Below are 18,162 nucleotides of genomic sequence, written 5' to 3'. Positions count from 1 at the left end.
AATCAACCCCAGCCGGTAGGATTCCGGCTCCCGCGGCTGTAGGCTCTCGGCGCGAGTGCCTGGCGGGCTCAGGCTTCCGCGTCCGCTCCGACCCCGGTCCCGGCTTCGGCCTCAGCACCGCGCCCCGTTCCGCCGCGGCCCACCCAGCCCCAGAGGCAGCCGAGTCGCCAGCGACGCCCGCAGAGTTCCGGGTGCTGGCGCGGAGGGCCATGCCGTGCCGGAGGGAGGAGGAAGAGGAAGCCGGCGAGGAAGCGGAGGAAGAGGAGGAAGGGGAGGAGGAGGAGGACAGCTTCCTCCTGCTGAAACAGTCGGTGACGCTGGGCAGCTCGGGCGAGGTGGACCGGCTGGTGGCCCGGATCAGCGAGACGCTGCAGCTGGACGCGGCGCAGGACCGCCCGGCCTCCCCATGCGTGCACCCGGGCCCGACGGTGCAGCCCCCGCGACCCCCGGCGGCGGTGCGGGAGGACAGGGCCCGGATAGCCGCGCTGCCGCTGCTTCTGCCGCCCGAAGCCGGAGGCCCGGCGCCCCCAGGAGCCCTGCGCTGTGCCCTCGGGGACCGCGGTCGCGTGCGGGGCCGGACTGCGCCCTATTTTGTGGCCGAGCTCGTTGGAGGCCCCAGCGCGCTGTCCTCATTGCCCCCTCAGCCCAGCCTTGATGGGCCTTCGGGAACCGACAAGCTGGACGCCCCACAGCCGCTGTCGGGCCCGTGCCGGCGAGGATGGCTGCGGGGCGCCGCCGCCTCCCGCCGCCTGCAGCAGCGACGTGGGCCCCAGCCCCAAGCCCGCACCGGCGACGACGACCCGCACCGACTTCTGCAGCAGCTGGTGCTCTCGGGGAACCTCATCAAGGAGGCTGTGCGGAGGCTTCATTCGCGACGGCTGCAGTTACACGCAAAGCTTCCCCAACGCCCGCGCCTGGGCCCTCTGTCGGCCCCAGTGCATGAGCCGCCTTTGCCCCACAGCCCTCGCGCGGCTTGCAGCGACCCTGGCGCGTCCGGGAGGAGGGCACAGCTCAGAACTGGCGACAGCGTTCTAGTCCCCAGCAGCTAACACCCCGGGAGTGGCCACAGCGCCAGCCTCTGCCTGTAGGGCAAGGGGTTCTCCTGAGGGCTGCGTCCCTACTCAAACTAGTGAACTTGCGCTTTTGGAAGCGGAAAAATAACTAATGAAGACGAGGAATTGAAAAATCGCGAATGTTTTCGCGGGAAACTGAGGTCCAGGGCCCCAATGTGTTTGAAAAACAGGACTTGGTTGGTTCTATTTAAGGCAGATTACAGAGCACACCCCAAGCTCATAGTAGGACTCCTTATTTGGCGTGACCAGATCTGGTGGCGCAGTATGCAGTTCCACGTAACCTCTTGGGCCTTCAATCCGGCGACCATGTGGCCACAGTCCACGCTTCTCAGGATCGCTGAGCGTGCGAAGGACGGGGATAATCCCAGTTGTTTTACCTTTCCAGGGCTGGTTCCTGATCCACTCTGTGGGGAGAGGAACGAGTAGATCTTTTCAGGGAGTACCTCAAACTGCCAGACTTGAACGTTTAAGACCCTTAAAAAAAAACTATCTCGTGTATTTTGAGGTGCTGGTTCATGATGTAAAACATGCGGTACCATGAAGGGACCTTTTCTCTGCCCCCGCTTTGCAACTGGCTGCAAGTGGTGGGGGAAGGCGGTGCACCCGGGATGCTGAAGGGAGATGGGGGAGGGCGGTGCTGGAGAAAGGGGAAGGCGAGGCGCGGAGGGAACCCTCGGTCCCCTGGAAAGTGTATTTTCACAGCCTGTCCACCCCTCCTCGGGTTCAAGGTCACTGTTTCCTGGGCACGAGATTGCGGGGCCCCAGCAGGGCAGAAAAGTCGCCCGGTTCCGCCCGTATTCGGAGTAGAGCTTGGTGTTTTGCAAGTGCTGGAGTCTCCTGAGGACACGGGCACCGCTGCCACCGCGGGTGTAGGGAGGCGGCGACATGCTGGGCGCCGGCCGCGCCCAGGGCTTTCACGGAAACTGCCCCTAGACGTGGCCTCGGGTTCCTTCTTTTCCCTTCGGCTCTGCAGTCCTACTCGAGCAGGTGGCGCTGACCTTCCTGGGGGCCCAGGCTGGGGGCCGGGGAGACGCCACGTGACGGGCACTCCAGGGTCACACAGCCTTGCACACAGCAGCTTATAATGGGCTCTCCGGGGCCATTTGCAATAACAGCTGCAATTCCCTGGATAGATGTAGTTGATTTCCTCCCTCTGCCCCTCCCCCAGCCATGCCAGCTCGCCTTTGTAAGTGAAGAAAACAGAGTAGAAAATGTGACCGACACTCCAAATGGAGAAGCTGCAGGCTTTGCCATTGTGAACCTAAAGTACTTATAACCTAATGTTCACTCACTCTGAAGGATTTAAGACTGTATTGTTGGCGTTTTAGTTTTATAAGATTCAATGGCTAGTTCATCACCCAGATGTGGCTATTGACATATCTACACTTCGCACCGGAGTGTCTGGAATTGTGGCTATCCTGGTTATAGGATGTTAACTTAACGGAAATACCTCTTTTTAATAAATGTGTTGGGTTTTTGGTTTGGTTTTATTTTATACCTGTCGTCCGTGGGAAAGATGCATAGAACGCATTTCTCTGATCTCCATAAAGATGAAAACACTTGAAATCCTAGTCAGCCTGGCTTGTGGATGGTAATTAGAGCGCTTTTGTGTCTGAGGAGCTCACTAGTTAGATAGGGTCCATGTGGCTGGGTGTGTATTGGTGCTGGCATGAAATTAAATGAAAGTGAGGTCAGGTTTTGGACCAATCCCATTGGTCCTTAGAGCCTTCTGGATTACTAGTCAGTGGTGGAGATGTTTTATGAAGCTGCTTCTGACTGTATTAGCAAAGGACACCAGATCAGTCACTGCAGACTGGGAGGCTTATCACTTTTTTTTCCTTTCTATTGTGGTCAGTGAGTGTTCTTGTTCATAAGATACCCCTTTAGGCTGGGGCTGCTCTTGGTTAGGGGCTGCTCCAGATGCAGACCTGCGGTGGGAAAGCTGGCTGGTAGAGTATGAAAGGACTCCTCTCTTCGCCCTTGGCACATTCGCTCCCATTCTGTCTCTGAGCAGTGATGTAACAGTCCATCTGTGTCCCTCCTCTTCTCAGTTACTTCATTCTGTACCCTCCAGGAAGGAGCCATGCTGGACAACTAGGGTATCTAGAGTTCAAGTCCTCTTACTAGATGTGGACCTTGGACAAGTTACTCAACCTCTGTGGGCTTCGGTTTCCTCATCTGTACAACAGATGAGATGTGAGGTGATGAGAAAAAGGGTTATGGTTACTGGCATGTACTGGAGATAAAGTCTCTAGTCCCCACCCCTTCCTTCCTTCCCAGGACTGTCCCTTGGTAGCCAAGTGACTGGGTCCTCGGTTTCTCATGAAACAAGGGCATGCCATGATCCCACAAGTGCTTTTAGATTGAGTGCTATGTGATTGAGAGTCCTGATTTTTGAACTCACTTTTGGACTCTCCCTGTTGTCTATACCTCTCCATTCTCTCTCCAAATACATACACAGACCCTGATGGTCTCTGAGAAATTCCTCCAGAACACACTAAGCCAGCCATTTCCCACAGCCTGTCCGGGAAGGGTTGTGAGGTGACCAGTTCAGTGCCACCCAGCAAGGGAATGGTGCCTGTGGAGGCTCTAACACAAACTGAGGAAGGGGGCTTCCAACAGTGCAGTGGGCTTCCCACTCTGGGCACTGAGCAGGAGGAAAGTAATCAGGTGCCGTCTTCCCCTGGCACTGGAGTAGCCCTGAGGTCCTGGTCCCCCCTTCTTATTTGGGGTGAGATTTCCTGGAGGTCAAAGGTCTAGGAGCAATCCAGGGTAGAACTAGCCATGATTTGATGCCACTGCACCAACTGTGCTGGCTGGCTTCTTGTAATGATGGGTTAAAGCTAGACCCAACCATAGCGTTCACACAGTACAACCTCCTCCTTTACAAAGGAAGACGGGAGAAAACTAATGCTACTTGAGGCACTTTAAATGCTCTATAACCCTGTAACTGTCTATCTTTAAAAATTCTGTGAGGTCTAACTAGTCACCCCCAAAGCCTTTTTGGGATTAAGCCAGGATTTGCATTAATGATTTTTAAAAGTTATTAGAACATTTTATAGGTGGAAAAATAGTCTAGGGAGGGAGCAGGGCAGAGTGACCTACCAAAGTCATTTATGAAGTCAAAGGCCTAACGGAGTCTAGATCCCGAGTGTCCAGGCTCCCAGTTCAGGTCTCTTTCCAACAGCCTGATACCATCATACATAGTCCAATATTGTTCACAGCACAGCTCCACACAAACTACCATGTGAATGACACCCCTGCAGTTGTCTGATGTGATAACCCTGCCATTGGAACCCTGGAAAGCTAGATATGCTGTAACCATTTTCTTACAAAACATTCAGTATCCTGTGAAGACAGCTGGCCAACAGCGGCCTGGGTAAGATAAAAAACCAAAGCTATAAAGTCAATGAAAAAAAAATACAAAATAAACTAAAACACAGAAATTGACAAATGATTTGGAGAAAACAATGCCACTCCTCACAGAGAACTCGAGTCTGCCACCCCAAGATTTTATTCTAAATTAGAATGAATACAATATTTGAATTCAGTTTTACCCTTTTTCGCTCTTTCCTTTTTCAGCTCAGAAGCAGAAACATGGAGCGTAGATCAGGCACCACTTTCTTATCCAGCAAAGTCTGTGTCCAAACCCTGTGATCCCTTCCTTCCAATCAGGAAGGAGTTACCCTGGCAACCAAATTACTAACTCACTCAATTAGCTCCCCCCTCTTCCACCAATGCTTAGTAATCACAGAATGTCAGCCCCGGGAGAGCTCAGCCGTCAGGGGTCTAGTGCTACCGCCTCATTTAGAGATGGAAGCACAGAGAGGTTTCCACTTGGAGGTGCACTGCATTTGAACACGGTGAAGGCTGCGCAGGCAAAGCGGCAAAAAAACTCCCATGCAGCGCTTCCTCCTGTTTTTCCATCCATGACTGAAAGGAGAACAAATGACCTGCCCATAACAATGTTTCCCAGGAGACGTCATATATAAGAGCGTGAGTGGGCTCTGCAGGCAGCCCTGCATTGCTAGCTGTATGATTTGGGACCAGGTCCTTAACCTCAATAATCTGAATTAACTCATCTGCAAAATGGGGATAAGAATAGTGCCTACCTTGAAAAATTGGATGAAGGTTAAATTAGATCATGAATGAGAAGCAAAATAGCAAATAAATGCTCTAATGAAACAAAACATTCCTGGAAGCTGCTCCATTAAGGCCACTACTTTAAGTCATTTGTGGAAAATCCTGCCTCTTACTGACTTCTTCAATCTGTTTCTTAAAAGGAATTAAACTGTTTGCTCTGCAGATAAATCTTTTCTTGAACATGCACCCCTGTTGTATAGGCAACGGCTACGGGAAGTGCAGAGGAAGGAAATAATCAGTCTCGAAGAGGTTTAATCCGAAAGGGGTGGAGGTCCCCTTCAAGCCAAACCTTGAAAACAGCTCAGGACTGGGACTGGTAGAGTCGGGGCAGCAGGAAATATTACAAGGGGAGGGTTTGTGGTGAGGACACCCTGAGGCCAAGGCTCTTAACTCCCCCATTTTTATCAGAAACCCATCCCCTTCTCATTCAAATTTCAGTGCTCAGCTGAAGTTCTGTGTGCCTGCCCTGTTCTCTCCCATCTAGAATTTGTCCACAGAAAACCGTGCAGTTTCTTCACATGAGGTGATCTTCATTTTGTTCTCATTCTTCATTTTATTTACTGTCATTATAGGGTTATCTCAGGGGCTCATATGTGAATGTCTTCTTTTCCCAAAGAGATTATTTATTCTTTGATGGCAGAGGAGTGACAAGTTGAAGAGGACGTTTTAGGCAGATTATCAGGTGACACAGTGCAGGGGATGGACTGAGGTTGAGGGGGAGAATTTATGGTCAGCCAGATTGGTTGGATGGCTGTTACAGCATCCAGACACCAGGTGATAAGGGCCTGGGCGGGAAGAGAGAAGACAAGAAGGGACACATTTCGAAAAGAAAACCTGTAGTCCTCAGTACAGTACCAGGTAGCTGTTAAAATGCGGGCTCTGGAGCCAGACTGCCTGGGTCCCAATCCTGGCTCTTTCCTTTAAAGCTCCTTCCTGTGACCTTGGGCAGGTCTTCACTTCTCTCACCTCGCTGTCCTTATCCGCTAAGTCTGATAATAATAAAGTCCCTGCCTCATCAGGTTGTAAGGATTCATTGGCAAATGTTAGTAAAAATGCTTAGGCCACTGCCTGAAACAGCTGCATTTAGTAACAACGCCTGGGTATTGGCATTTAGTAAATATTTGTAGAGCAAATAAACGGAGAATTTCAACAGACTTGCAGAGGCTAAGAGAGTGCTTGGGGTACAGATGATGAATTGTGGTGCCTGGAGGTTCGGAGAGGATGGGAAAAGATGAACAGCAACTAAAAAGGGAAAACGTGGCTAGAGGATGTGCAAAGGGATGAATAGAAGGGAAAATGCTATAAAGGACGAGGTTCCTTGAAAAGGTGGGAAGGGATGGGGTACTCGGGGCAGGTTTGAAGGGCAGGGCTCAGGGGGACTGTCGGGGTGGATGTCCCCCATGACAGCATAATCACCTTTCTCCAGTCACAAACTGTCGTACCCCAGCGAGGCCGGGGAGCTGATGGTTGGCTGTTGAAACAACCTTGTAAACCCTTCATGCCTGGGATGGCTGGGTATGTTTCTGTTGTTTTTGTATGAAGGAATCCTTCTTCTCTGTACCTGACACTATAATAGAATGAAAACTCAATCTGATACCAAAGAGCTTATTAACTGCTCCCCCTTATCAATTAACTGCCTCGTAAGAGGTAAAATTCACCACCCCCAATTGCTAGGCTGTTCATGCAGTTTGTTTGACTTATTGATTTGGGTGGGTTAAAAAGAATCACAAGCTGGTTATCATCTTGTTACCTTTGCCCTGCCTTTTGCCCGTTTCTTTTTTCCTGTCTAAATTAGATTTGGTTTCCTAGATTTTCCTGAAAATCTTCCCCAGGCACTGGAGTCATAATCACCTTTCTCCAAATGCACCATAAATAGCACTTCTCTTCAGCTGGGTTAAGCAGGGCAAGAACTCACAGTGTGGATGTTCAAAACATACTACTTAATGGTGCTGATAAAGAGAAGTTGAATAACTTCAGGATTAAAGAAAGGTAGGGAAGGTCACTGAGCAAGGTCTGATTCCATATACCCTGGACCTGACCACAGAGGGTATAGAGAGATCATACAGGTATAGCTCTGCGTTTGTGTTGGCACACGAGGAAAGTTTGAGAATGGAGATGCTATTGTGTTGAGGTATTTACTGGGTCAAGTTTTGTGAGATGCTCTTAAGGACTTTAATAAATTCAACATGGGAGGAAATGGTGTACACACACATACCCACCATCTCTTACAGTTCACCCTTCAGCCTCCCTTGGCTTCTCATGGTTCTACTCTTGGTCTTTGTAAAGTGCTTGGAACAGAGCCTGGCTCATGCTAAGCACTATATTCACTGGCTAGTGTTACTCTTTCCCAACTGGCAGCATCTCCCAGGCTCCATCCACCCCTCTTAGCTCTAACTGCCAAACCTTTATCTTCAGCCCTGATCTCTCTTCCAACTCCTAATTTTTTATGAGGCACCAGGCCCTGTAACTTCCCACATGAAACTCCTAATCGACCCCCACCCCCACCACACACACTCACACAACCAGCTGCTTCTTGCAACTTCCCTATCGCTCTTGTCCTTCTGGACTCAAGACTTGCAGAATGTTACCAGGGAAACCTAAGCCTCAGCCCCTTCAGAAGATGGAGTTGTCTCAGCTCTGTCCATGTGCACGTCCTCAGTTCTGCTCGCATTCACTCAAAGGGACTAGGAATATCCCAGCCACAATCACTGCTGAGTCACGTACTAGGAATGGGCTATCCCAAACTGCATCACCTTGGAAAAGATCATTGCCTCCTTGGTACAGAGACACTTCCCCAGACCCAGGACCAGGACTAGGCTCTCTCTGACCTTTGCAAATAGCTGATCAGCAGCTGGGGCTGAGGTTCATGAAGAAAATGTGTGAGTAGGCTCAGACAGAAAAGAGGTTCAATTTAAGAACCATGAGTTCAGATCCTGTTCTACCATAAATAATTCCTACCTGTCCCCATTGTAAAGAGTGAAGGAACTTCTTTTAAAAGGTGCCTACCAGAGTTCCTAGGCTAACAGGGCTCAGTCCCTTTCCCTCTCTCTACCTTGCTTCTCAGGTCCTATAGGTCTGCAGTCACCTAGAAGTCATTCTAACTTCATTCCTGAGCACCATCCTGGCCATGTTACAGACCCACAAGACAGCTGCAGTGGGTGAGACCTCACCGTCTTGGCCCTATGCCCTCATCTTACAGAAAACCCAAGGTTCTAAAAAAGCAGCCACCTAGCATCGGTTATCTGTACCTCTTTTATGCAATTCCTGTTACCTTATGGGAAGGTCTTGGCGTCAAACTTGCTTTTGGGATCTTCCAGGATGTCTGAAACCCTGCCTCACTCTAGATCCCCAGTGCCCCAAACATCATGGTTGGCATACAAGGAACGTTTGAGAATAGTGATGCTATTGTGTTGAGGAATTTACTGAGTCAAGGTTTGTGGGATGCTCTTAAGGACTTTAAAGGAGGAGAACCTAGAGCCAGACTGCCTGGGTTCAAATCCCAGCTCCTCAACTTAAAATGTGGTGACTTCAGGCAAATCACTTGATCTCCTGGGCCTCGGGGTCCTCATCTATAGAATGGAGAAAATAGTGTCTACCTCATTACCAATAAAGACATCACAAAATGAAATAATGATTTAAAGCACCAGAACAGTACCTGGCACATGTGTGCTCAGTAAATGCCACCCCCCGAAAGATGACAGCAGAGACAGTCCATTTGGAGGGTGTGTGGAGGTGGCCTTCTGGAAGGAAGCCAGGAAAAGGGACTTTTAGGGTACAGGAGCAAAAGAGGCAGCAACCACCTATGCTCACAGTGGAAGAGGAGTGGCTACAGTGTCAGTGAGGGCACCTGGGCCCCCTGAAGAAACAGACAGGGGCCCTCTGAAGGAGAAAGGGGCAGTGGTGATGCCAAGAATTAGCAGCTATTATGTTTTGAGCAATTAAGTGCCCCAGACACCTCAGGTACTCATTTTACCCTCCCAACTATCCTATTAAGTATTACGGTTTTATAAATGAGAGGAGGAAAAAGCACAGAGCAGTGGCTTGCCTGGTGTGACACAGCTGGTGAGCAGCGGGGCCGAGTCAAACTGAGTCACTGAGCACTAGCCTTCCTTTGCAGCCCCAAGGAAGGAGCTGGCAGGACAGGTCCCCTCAGGGCTAGATAGCAGAGCTGGGCTGTACCAAGAAAGGCTTCCTTGTGGGAAGGGGCCCCATGCCTGGGGAAGATGGGACTGAGGGCAGAACCAGGAGGGCCACTTCAATTAACTGAACCCTTGCCTGCTCACACCACACCATCTTACAACTACCAAATACATAGTTACAAATCCCACTGTCAAGACAGGGTCAATCGCAAAGGAGAAAATAGGTGGCCTCTGCCTATACCCTCCTCATCCTTCAAACACAAAAAATTCAGATGAAAACTCACCTCCCTCCACCTGCTTCCAGACACAGCCAATTGCTTGGCCTCTGCCCTCCAGCATATAAAATATTTCTGGAACATGTTTTTATTCCACACAGAGAGTAAAAGCCCATAGAGCAAGGTTTAAAAACCTAGACTTCATTTTCTGATCTTGTGGAACATCAGCCCAGCACTCATGTACTGCAGCTCTACCGGTGTTCTGTGCTGAGCCCAGGTCCCCCCAGATACGCTCTTCATTATTCTTTCATTATGGTTTTTTTCCCTTTTTGCGAGGGGGACGTAATTAGGTTTATTTGTTTTTAGAAGATGTACTGGGGATTGAACCCAGGACCTCGTGCATGCTAACCACACACTCTATCACTTGAGCTATACTCTCCCCTCTTATTCTTTCATTATTTAATGTGTCCCCTATGTGCTTTTCTTTCCCCCACCTTCCACCAGACAGCCAAACCATACTCCGAAACAAAAACCAAATTTATTCAGCAGATATTTTAATTAAGAAATCCTATAAATCAGGACCACCACAATTTCAGACACTCCGGTGCGAAGTGTACGTCAATAGCTACATCTGGAGGATGAACAAGCCATTGAATCTTCAAAAAAAAAATTAGTTTAGCTACCTTAAAGTTTGGGGGTGGCACCTTACTTAAAGCGCCATCAAGTTTCACATGGGTAAAGCCAGCGGTTTCTCCTCCTGGAGAGTCACATTTTAAAAAAATGGTTTGTCACTCACAAAGAAGGGCTGGTGGCAGGAGGAAACTGCGAAGGGTGAGCACGACCCACGGAGGCTCACGGCTTCAGAGAGGGCCAGAACAGAGCAGAAAAACATCCAGGGCCTCATCCATCCCGTGCAGACACCAGAAAGGGTGGAATAAGAAAGGCCAGCTGGGAGGACAGGAGAGAGACTCGAGATTGTTTATGACTATTTCTGAGAAAGCTCAAGGCACGGCCAAGAGTGGCCTCAGGGGAGGAGTAGTTCTGGATAAAAGGAAAGCACAGAAAAAAACAAGTAACGTCCCCACACGTCCCTCTCCACCTGTGTCTCCTCGGGAGACTCCAAGAGGTAGCAAATCACAGACAGGGCTCTTCTTGGAGCAAATGAAAGAAAAGACACAGGGATGAGTTAGTTCTCCCAGGAACCCCACAGCCTTCTACCTATAGCACATTGTGACCTTGAATCACAGGTGGCAAGGTCAAGTCATTTAAAAGTCCACATCCAATTCGACCCACCTTCAAAATCTTCCACCTTCCTCCGCCCCCCACAACTGGCATTCACATCTCCCACCTCCACCAGTCACCAACCAGGTGGGAGAAAGAGGTCGATGCCAACCCACCCACTACCAAGCTTTTACATTCTTTTTCCCTCCGGAATTTCTTTGCACAGCAATTGTAGCACCATTTTCACTAAGTTCCTCCACCGGAAAATAAAATGTTTCGTGTTATGAGTTTTCAAGTATTGTTATAAAGCCCTCGCGATTCTCGCCCCTTGAAGCCTTGTTTTTAAATAATCCCAGCACACGACACCCCCAAGGGTTAAGTCAGGTACAAGTTGATGCAAGTAGCTGCCATGGTTCTCCCAGTTTATCCCAGGTCCCTGGCCGCGAGGTGGCCGGGGAAGTTCTCACGCGGCACGGACGCATCCTGGCCCGTGAATTTTTCCAAGCAAAAGTTTTCTCAGACAGTCTCGCCGGGACCGGTAACTTCTCGGCTTGAGGTCTCTCCCCACGCGCCTCCCCGCAGCCTAGGCGGTCGCTCCCAGAAAGGCGACGGCGGCTTCAACTCAGGGTTGGTGAAGGTAGGACGCTGTTGGGTCTGTGCAGCAGCCTCCTCTTCCTCCTCGAGGGGCCCCGGGTCAGTGCAAGCCGCCGGAGGGCTGCAGGGCAACCGGGTCCGGTCCCCTGAGCCTGGCGCCGGGCCCAGGGGCGCCCGCGGGGCCTGTGGCTGCAACCGCGGCGACGGCTCGCTGGAGCCTCCGCACGGCTTCCTTGATGAGGTTCCCCGAGAGCACCAGCTGCTGCAGGAGCCGGTGCGGGTCGTCGTCGCTGGCGCGCGCCCCGGCTGGAGGCCATCGGCGCTGTTGCAGGCGGCGGGAGGCGACAGCGCCCCGCAGCCATCCTCGCCGGCACGGACCCGGCAGCGCGCTGGGGCCTGCGGCGAGCTCGGCCACAAAATAGGGCGCAGCCCGGCTCCGCACGCGGCCGCGGTCCCCGAGAGTGCAGCGCAAGGCTCCCGGGGAGGCCGGGCCCCCGGCTTCGGGCGGCAGAAGCAGCGGCAGCGCCGGAGCCCGGGCCCTGTCCTCCCGCACTGCCGCCGGGGGCCGCGAGGTCTGCAGCGATGGCCCCGGGGGCGCGCACGGGGAGGCTGGGCGGTCCTGAGCCGCGTCCAGCTGAAGCGTCTCGCCGATCTGGGCCACCAGCCGGTCCACCTCGCCCGAGCTGCCCAGCGTCACCGACTGTTCCAGCAGGAGGAAGCTGTCCTCCTCCTCCTCCTCCTCCTCTTCCTCCGCTTCCTCGCCGGCTTCCTCTTCCTCCTCCCTCCGGCACGGCATGGCCCTCCGCGCGGGCAACCGGAGCTCCGCGGGCTTCGCTGGCGACTCGGCTGTCTCCGGGACTTGGTGGGCCGCGGCGGAGCCGAGCGCGGATGAGGCTGAAGCCGGGTCCTGGCGGACGAGGAAGCCGCAGCCCCCCTGGAAACCCAGCCGCGCGCCTGCAGCCGCGGGAGCCGGAATCCTACCGGCTCGGGTTGATTTGTAAACAATGGATGACGCCGCCGCCGGGCCCTACCACCGCTCCTGGGCGGGGGGACGCGCGAGGAGGAGGGGCGGCGCGGGCCGCCACGGGCAGCGCAGGACCGTGGTCGGAGCCTTCTTGTGTCTGCGCTCGATGTCTGTCTATGAGGGGATCCCGGGCGCTGGGAGAGCTTCTTACTCCCCTGGCCTGAGGAGCAGCACAAAAAAATGGAGACTCCGATTTGGCCTGGATTGGTTTCTCCCACTCGCGGACACACCCACCCACACACCCAACCCCTCCTCCTCCTCCGACGCTTCCTCCCTCCCCACGTGTAAGCACCGCTTGCGCCGGCCTTGCTCCTCCTCTGCGCACCCGCAGTCACCTGGGCCTGGTGGGGGAGGGCTGGACCCCGCGGCGGACCGCTTCCGAGGGGTGGGGCTGGGGGAATTGGGGGTGGGGAAGGGGGACCTTGCAAAAGAGAGGGGAATCAACCGACCTAGGAAAGGGTCTCTGGCCTTCCCCCTCCGCCCAAGTTCTCAAGTACCCCCACCCCCCACCCCGCCACCTCGCGCCTAGCGCGAGAGAAGTACGCGCCACCGCATGGCTAAAGAAGAATTGACTTTTTTCATTAAAAAAGAATAAAAGAAGTAGAAACACAGTGCGATGGAAAAAATCTAATCATTGGCCTCAAACATGGTCCAAATATAAAAATTTTTTTCTTTTCCAGCCATCTAGTACAACAGCCACACGTACAATGTAACGTTATACACTTTTCCACTTAGCATTACGCCATAAACGGTGTTCGTGTTATTGCATGAACTTTAGAACATATAATGATTACATAAGTTTCCATCAAGTGACTGTACCATCAATTATTAAACAATTTCTTTAATAACGTTTGCTATTTACCTAATTTCACCGTTGTGAATAAGTGTGTGACTAACATTTTTGTGCGTAAAACTTTTTCCATGTTGATTCTTTCCTAAGAACATATTCCCAGGAATAGATACGGATATTGTAAGGTTTGCGATAAATGTACCAAATTGATTTCCAACAACTGGGTAAATTTACTCTCCCATCATTAATGTGTGAGCCTACATTATTCATTGCGCCTTCAGCAGTACTTTAGTATTATAGTTTTTTGTTTTCTTTGCTTTTTGTTGTTGATTTCATAGGTGAAATGAGTAACTCCTTTCAGTGTCTATTTCTTTGATTTTAGTTAGGTATATTTAGGTAGTGCAGTTTTCTAAATTTTGTTAACCAACAACTCTGCTTCCTTTTTTTGTGAATAGTTCTTTAGTAAGTTTTTCCTACTGAGTTTTTCTTATGCATTTGCATGACTCCTCTATATACCAGAAGTTAACTCATTTCTTTCATATTCCACTGTGAATATTTCTTCAAATTTTTTGTTGGCCCTGTGCAGCCATTTTTTTCCACTAAAACTTAAAATTTAATGTAGTCAAATCTATAAAAATCCTTTCCTTTGAAATTTCTAACACAAGGTTAAATTTAGAGTCTTCTTGCCTCCAGATAGTTATTAAACATTCAATTCTATTTTCCTTAGGTTTTTTCCCTGATGTGTCCATTTTTTTTCCCAAGTCCGTCTGAATTAATTTTGGTCATTGGTGTAGGGAGATGACAATTTTTTTTTTCCCTAGAGAGCTTGTCAGGCAGGGCTGTATTTCTTTATTAGGACAGTGGTGTGTGGGCACTATAAACAGAAGCTCCCTCTTGATCATCTCCCAGCTGCTGGTTAAGCCCAGGTTGGAAGGACTGGGTGGGGCTGGGAATATTTTGATCAGCCTGTTGTGTGAAGTCACAAGAACCCTGAACAGGTTGTGCATAGACCTAAAGAGAGTCAAGTCTCATTCCTGTCACATCTTGGTGTGTGGCTCCTGGCAAATCAGTTTACAAGTGTTTTCACTTGTGAAATGGAAAAAATAATCCCTGCCCTGCCTCCCTCTGAGGATTGTTTTCAGGATCAAATGAGATAATGGGAACAGGCTTTGTTAGGCATTACACAAATGTAATGTGGGATTAGGTCCAAGGGTTTACTAACAGAGGCCTGGCTCAGTTCCAGCAAGTCCCTCAGGGAAACAGCTAATATATTAATGATAAAGTTTCCCCTTTGCAGCCCACTAAGTAAAACGTACCCTGAAGGCGTTACTTCTTTGAACTTGCCTGGTCCCTGAATTCTGCCTCGTGTCTACCCTGACCTGGGATTCTTAACCGCCTTCTTGAAGTCAGCCCAGAGGCTCCTACATCCCAAGGTGTGACCCCACAACTCGTTCTGCAGGTTTTGGTGACAGATCCTTTCCCAACGTGCAGCCTTCTTCCTCAGTCTCTTTGGAGGGCTCTTCGTACACTTTACTGATGAAGATTGGAAGCCATTCCCCTTAGAGAGAGTGATTCTCATTTTCATTCTGATGGTACTTACTGGAGAATTTCAAGGGGAATGAAAATTAGGGGAGGGCTTATGGATTTCAGCAGAGTTAAATGGTAATTTTTTTTTTCCTCTTCTCTGTAAGATGATGCCTGCCTGTAAGTAGAGAAAAGCAGTTTTATGCTCCATTGACTTTAAACATTAATGGGGCTGGTGTAGCTATTGTCTCTAAGCCAGCATCCCTGCAAGTCGTTTTTGTCTTCTTGTCAGGGTAATTCCCATAGTGCTCTTAGTACTATAGGAAATGGAGCTTTGAGATGGCATTCTTTTAAAAATCTTCCCTTTGTAATGTTGCTTTTGTGTGGAGATTGCTATGTAAATATACCAGGACTTGGATATTATACTATTCATTATAGAGATGAATTCATTACAGAAGACCAACTCCATTTTATAGGGGCACTTCTCTGGAGAGCTCTGAAAGAGGAAAGTGCTGTGCTGGACCAGTGGGAGGCAGAGAAATGCCCTGGATTAGGAATCAAAATACAAGATGCTAGAGAGGCTCAGATGCAATTAAAAGTAATGAGAGGGTATCAGAAAGGGAAGCGATGAGAGTTGTGTGCCTGGCACGCTGGCTGTCTGCCTGGAAAGAGACATGGAGGGTATTCAGAATCATCCATGGGAGGACATAGAATTCAAGGGTTTTCTGCATTCGTTTAGACTGCATAGAAATCCTTCCCAAGGAGTTTACTTTCCACATGGATTTTGTTATCAGTAACCTGTACTCAGAGACACCAGCCAGGGTGAAGAGAGATGGACTGTAGGCTTGGAATCCCACCTGTATCCAGCCATTTCATTCTTCTATGCCTCAGATCCTGAATCTGTAAAATGGAGATGAGGCGGGTGATCTCTTCTTTACAAAACTGTTGTATTACATAAGAACATGTAGGGGCAGACTTATCACATGACCCTGGGGGTGATATTGGAGTTAAGTTCTGAGAAGGAGAAATAATAGTCTTAGGAACATTTAAGTCTAAAAAAGGAAAATTCTACACTGTGGTTTGTTAATGGATGAATAGATAAATTGCAGTATAACCATGCAGTGGAATATTACTCAACCATAAAAAGAAGTGAAGTGCTATGTGCTACAACATTATGGCTCAGAAACATGCTAAGTGAAAGAAGCCAGAAACAAGAGGTCATGTATTGTGATTCCATTTATAGGAAACATCCAGAATAGGTAAATCCATAGAGGCAGAAAGCAGATTGGTGGTTGCTGGTCTGGGAGTGAGAATGATGGGAGTAGAGGGGGTGACTGCTGTAGGGTACGAGGTTTCCTCTTGGAGCATTGAAAATGTTTTGGAACCTAATAGTGGTGGTGTTGCACAGTGCTGTGGGTGTACTAAATGTCACTGAATTGTATACTTTAAAATGGCTAATTTTGTTATGTGAATTTCACCTCAATTAGAAAAATTCTATGCTGTATCTGGTATTTGATCTAGTTCTTTCTCTATAATTGTAACTGCCATCTATTTGCTGATGGGAAGTTATTGCATCCTCATCCTGCTTCTAGTGCAGGTCGCCAATCTTTTTCAACTTTGAGGTCACATTGAAAATGTCAGATCACCTGATTCCCTTACTCCCATTGCATGATTTTCTGACCAAGGTGAACTGGGTCATTGTTTCCCTCAGTTTGGAAGCAAAGGTTTGTCCAGAAGCAGCCAGGGGACCACAGTGATGAAGATCTTCAGTAATCCTTCCCATCCCAAAGGTTTCTTCTGGTCACCTGCGTCTCTCCTTTGTGCTAAGGGTGTAGGTTGGGGAAGTGGATACAGTACAATGCATAATGGGAAAGAGATTATTTTCAATAAAATTCCTACCTAGGTAATGATGATTAGAATTTGCCTTGGACAAAGCTGTAGGTTCAGACAACAGATCAATGGTCACCAAGGTTAAAGTGATGTTGAGGGGACTGTGAATACAAATGGGAGCACAGGGGAATTTGGGGCAACAGAACTGTTCAGTGTCCTATTGTGGTGATGGTTACACACATCTGTACATAAGTCTTAAAACTGAGAACTATACACCAAAACAACAAAACAGTCAACACACATACCATGTATTACTTATGGTGGTGGTTTCATGAGTGTATACATTTCCCAAAACTTAATGAATAATTAAAACCCACTTCAGGCTTCTGACCACCAGAACTGTAAGATAATAAGGGTGTTGTTTTATGCCACTACATTTGTGGTAATTTGTTAAACAGCAATAGGAAACTAATACACAGTCTAACACAGGAAAATGTGTAAATTAACAATTATCACACCCTACCTTAAACATGGATTATAAAAGGATTGAGTACCAAGTGTGGTGATTCAACCAAGAAGGAGTAATTCAACCGAATCACGAGTTGGGGTGGGGGGTATGGCTCAGTGGTAGAGCACATGCTTAGCATACAGGAGATCCTGGGTTCAATCCCCAGTACCTCCATGAAATAAATAAATAAATATCATCATAACGAGTTAGGAAATACTTTCTGTGAAAATGACCCAGGCTGACACCTCAAAGATGGTGTGGCAAAGTGTTCAGGAAAACATACTCCATCTTCCCTGGGAACACAGCTAGGATATGTTTCCCAGACTCCCTTGCAGTTAAGTGTGGCCAGTGGCTGACTTCTAGCCACGGAAACTTGAGCAGAAACAATGCATGCTGATGCATAAAAACCTCCTCATATGATCATCCGATGCTCTTTCCTACTGTGTGGATGTCAAAGCCCAGGGCAATTTTGGAAGCCACATGCGGAAGATGGCAACCCTCACCCCCCACCACATAACATCTAAGATCACCAGTATAGATTCTGATGAGAATTTTAAAATAACTTTTTGTGTTACATGCTGAAATTTTGAGATTTGTTACAGCATCTGGCATAACACTAATACAGATGGGGAAAAAGAGAAGTGGAGAGAGTAGCACAACCTAAGCAACCTGAAAAGGCTTGGAATGGCTGAAATAGTGTCCAAGGAAGGCAAGAAAGGGTGTACGTGAAGAAGAGGGGGGCAGGGCAAGCTGCACTGGTAAACACTGGGTTATTTTATTTTATTTTATTTTCATTTTTGCATTTTATTTTTTTCCCCTTTATTGAAGGCACTGGGGACTGAACCCAGGACTTCCTGCACACCAGGCAGGAGCTCTACCACTGAGCCATACATACCATCCTACCCCCCTGATTTGCATCTTAAAAAGAGCCACCTGCCCACAGTTGCCAGGGCCCAGAGGAGGCAAACCCCGAAGAACTAAGCATAAAGGCCAGAGGCCAGTTTTGACTAACGGTGAACAGGGGCCTCCCTGCTTGAGAAAGGGCTCCATGGTCTGATCGCTCTGATCGCGTGTAGCCCAAATCCTTCCTTCTGACAAGCC

At 49.2% G+C, this 18,162-nt stretch overlaps 2 protein-coding genes and 1 non-coding gene across 3 annotated transcripts; 1 reads left to right on the top strand and 2 right to left on the bottom strand.

Moving 5' to 3' along the window:
- Positions 1–2,552, top strand: FRAT1 (FRAT regulator of WNT signaling pathway 1). Its single transcript, XM_074373822.1, has one exon. The coding sequence runs from the start codon at positions 210–212 to the stop codon at positions 1,047–1,049; it is 840 nt and encodes a 279-aa protein (XP_074229923.1). The 5' UTR covers positions 1–209; the 3' UTR covers positions 1,050–2,552.
- An 8,789-nt stretch (positions 2,553–11,341) lies between these two features.
- Positions 11,342–12,655, bottom strand: FRAT2 (FRAT regulator of WNT signaling pathway 2). The gene has a single exon (XM_074373824.1). The coding sequence runs from the start codon at positions 12,179–12,181 to the stop codon at positions 11,486–11,488; it is 696 nt and encodes a 231-aa protein (XP_074229925.1). The 5' UTR covers positions 12,182–12,655; the 3' UTR covers positions 11,342–11,485.
- A 5,229-nt stretch (positions 12,656–17,884) lies between these two features.
- Positions 17,885–17,960, bottom strand: TRNAT-GGU (transfer RNA threonine (anticodon GGU)). Its single transcript has one exon. It is a non-coding gene; the product is annotated as a tRNA-Thr (tRNA).
- Positions 17,961–18,162: the final 202 nt, after the last annotated feature.

The sequence above is a fragment of the Camelus bactrianus genome, chromosome 11 (genome assembly GCF_048773025.1).
Source record: "Camelus bactrianus isolate YW-2024 breed Bactrian camel chromosome 11, ASM4877302v1, whole genome shotgun sequence".
Classification (NCBI taxonomy): Eukaryota; Metazoa; Chordata; class Mammalia; order Artiodactyla; family Camelidae; genus Camelus; species Camelus bactrianus.
Note: the sequence above shows the minus strand (reverse complement) of the source record. Positions and strands in the feature narration are given on the sequence as shown.

Coding starts and splice junctions, on each gene's coding strand:
- FRAT1 (XM_074373822.1), top strand. CDS start 210: ATGCCGTGCCGGAGGGAGGAGGAAGAGGAAGCCGGCGAGGAAGCGGAG.
- FRAT2 (XM_074373824.1), bottom strand. CDS start 12,181: ATGCCGTGCCGGAGGGAGGAGGAAGAGGAAGCCGGCGAGGAAGCGGAG.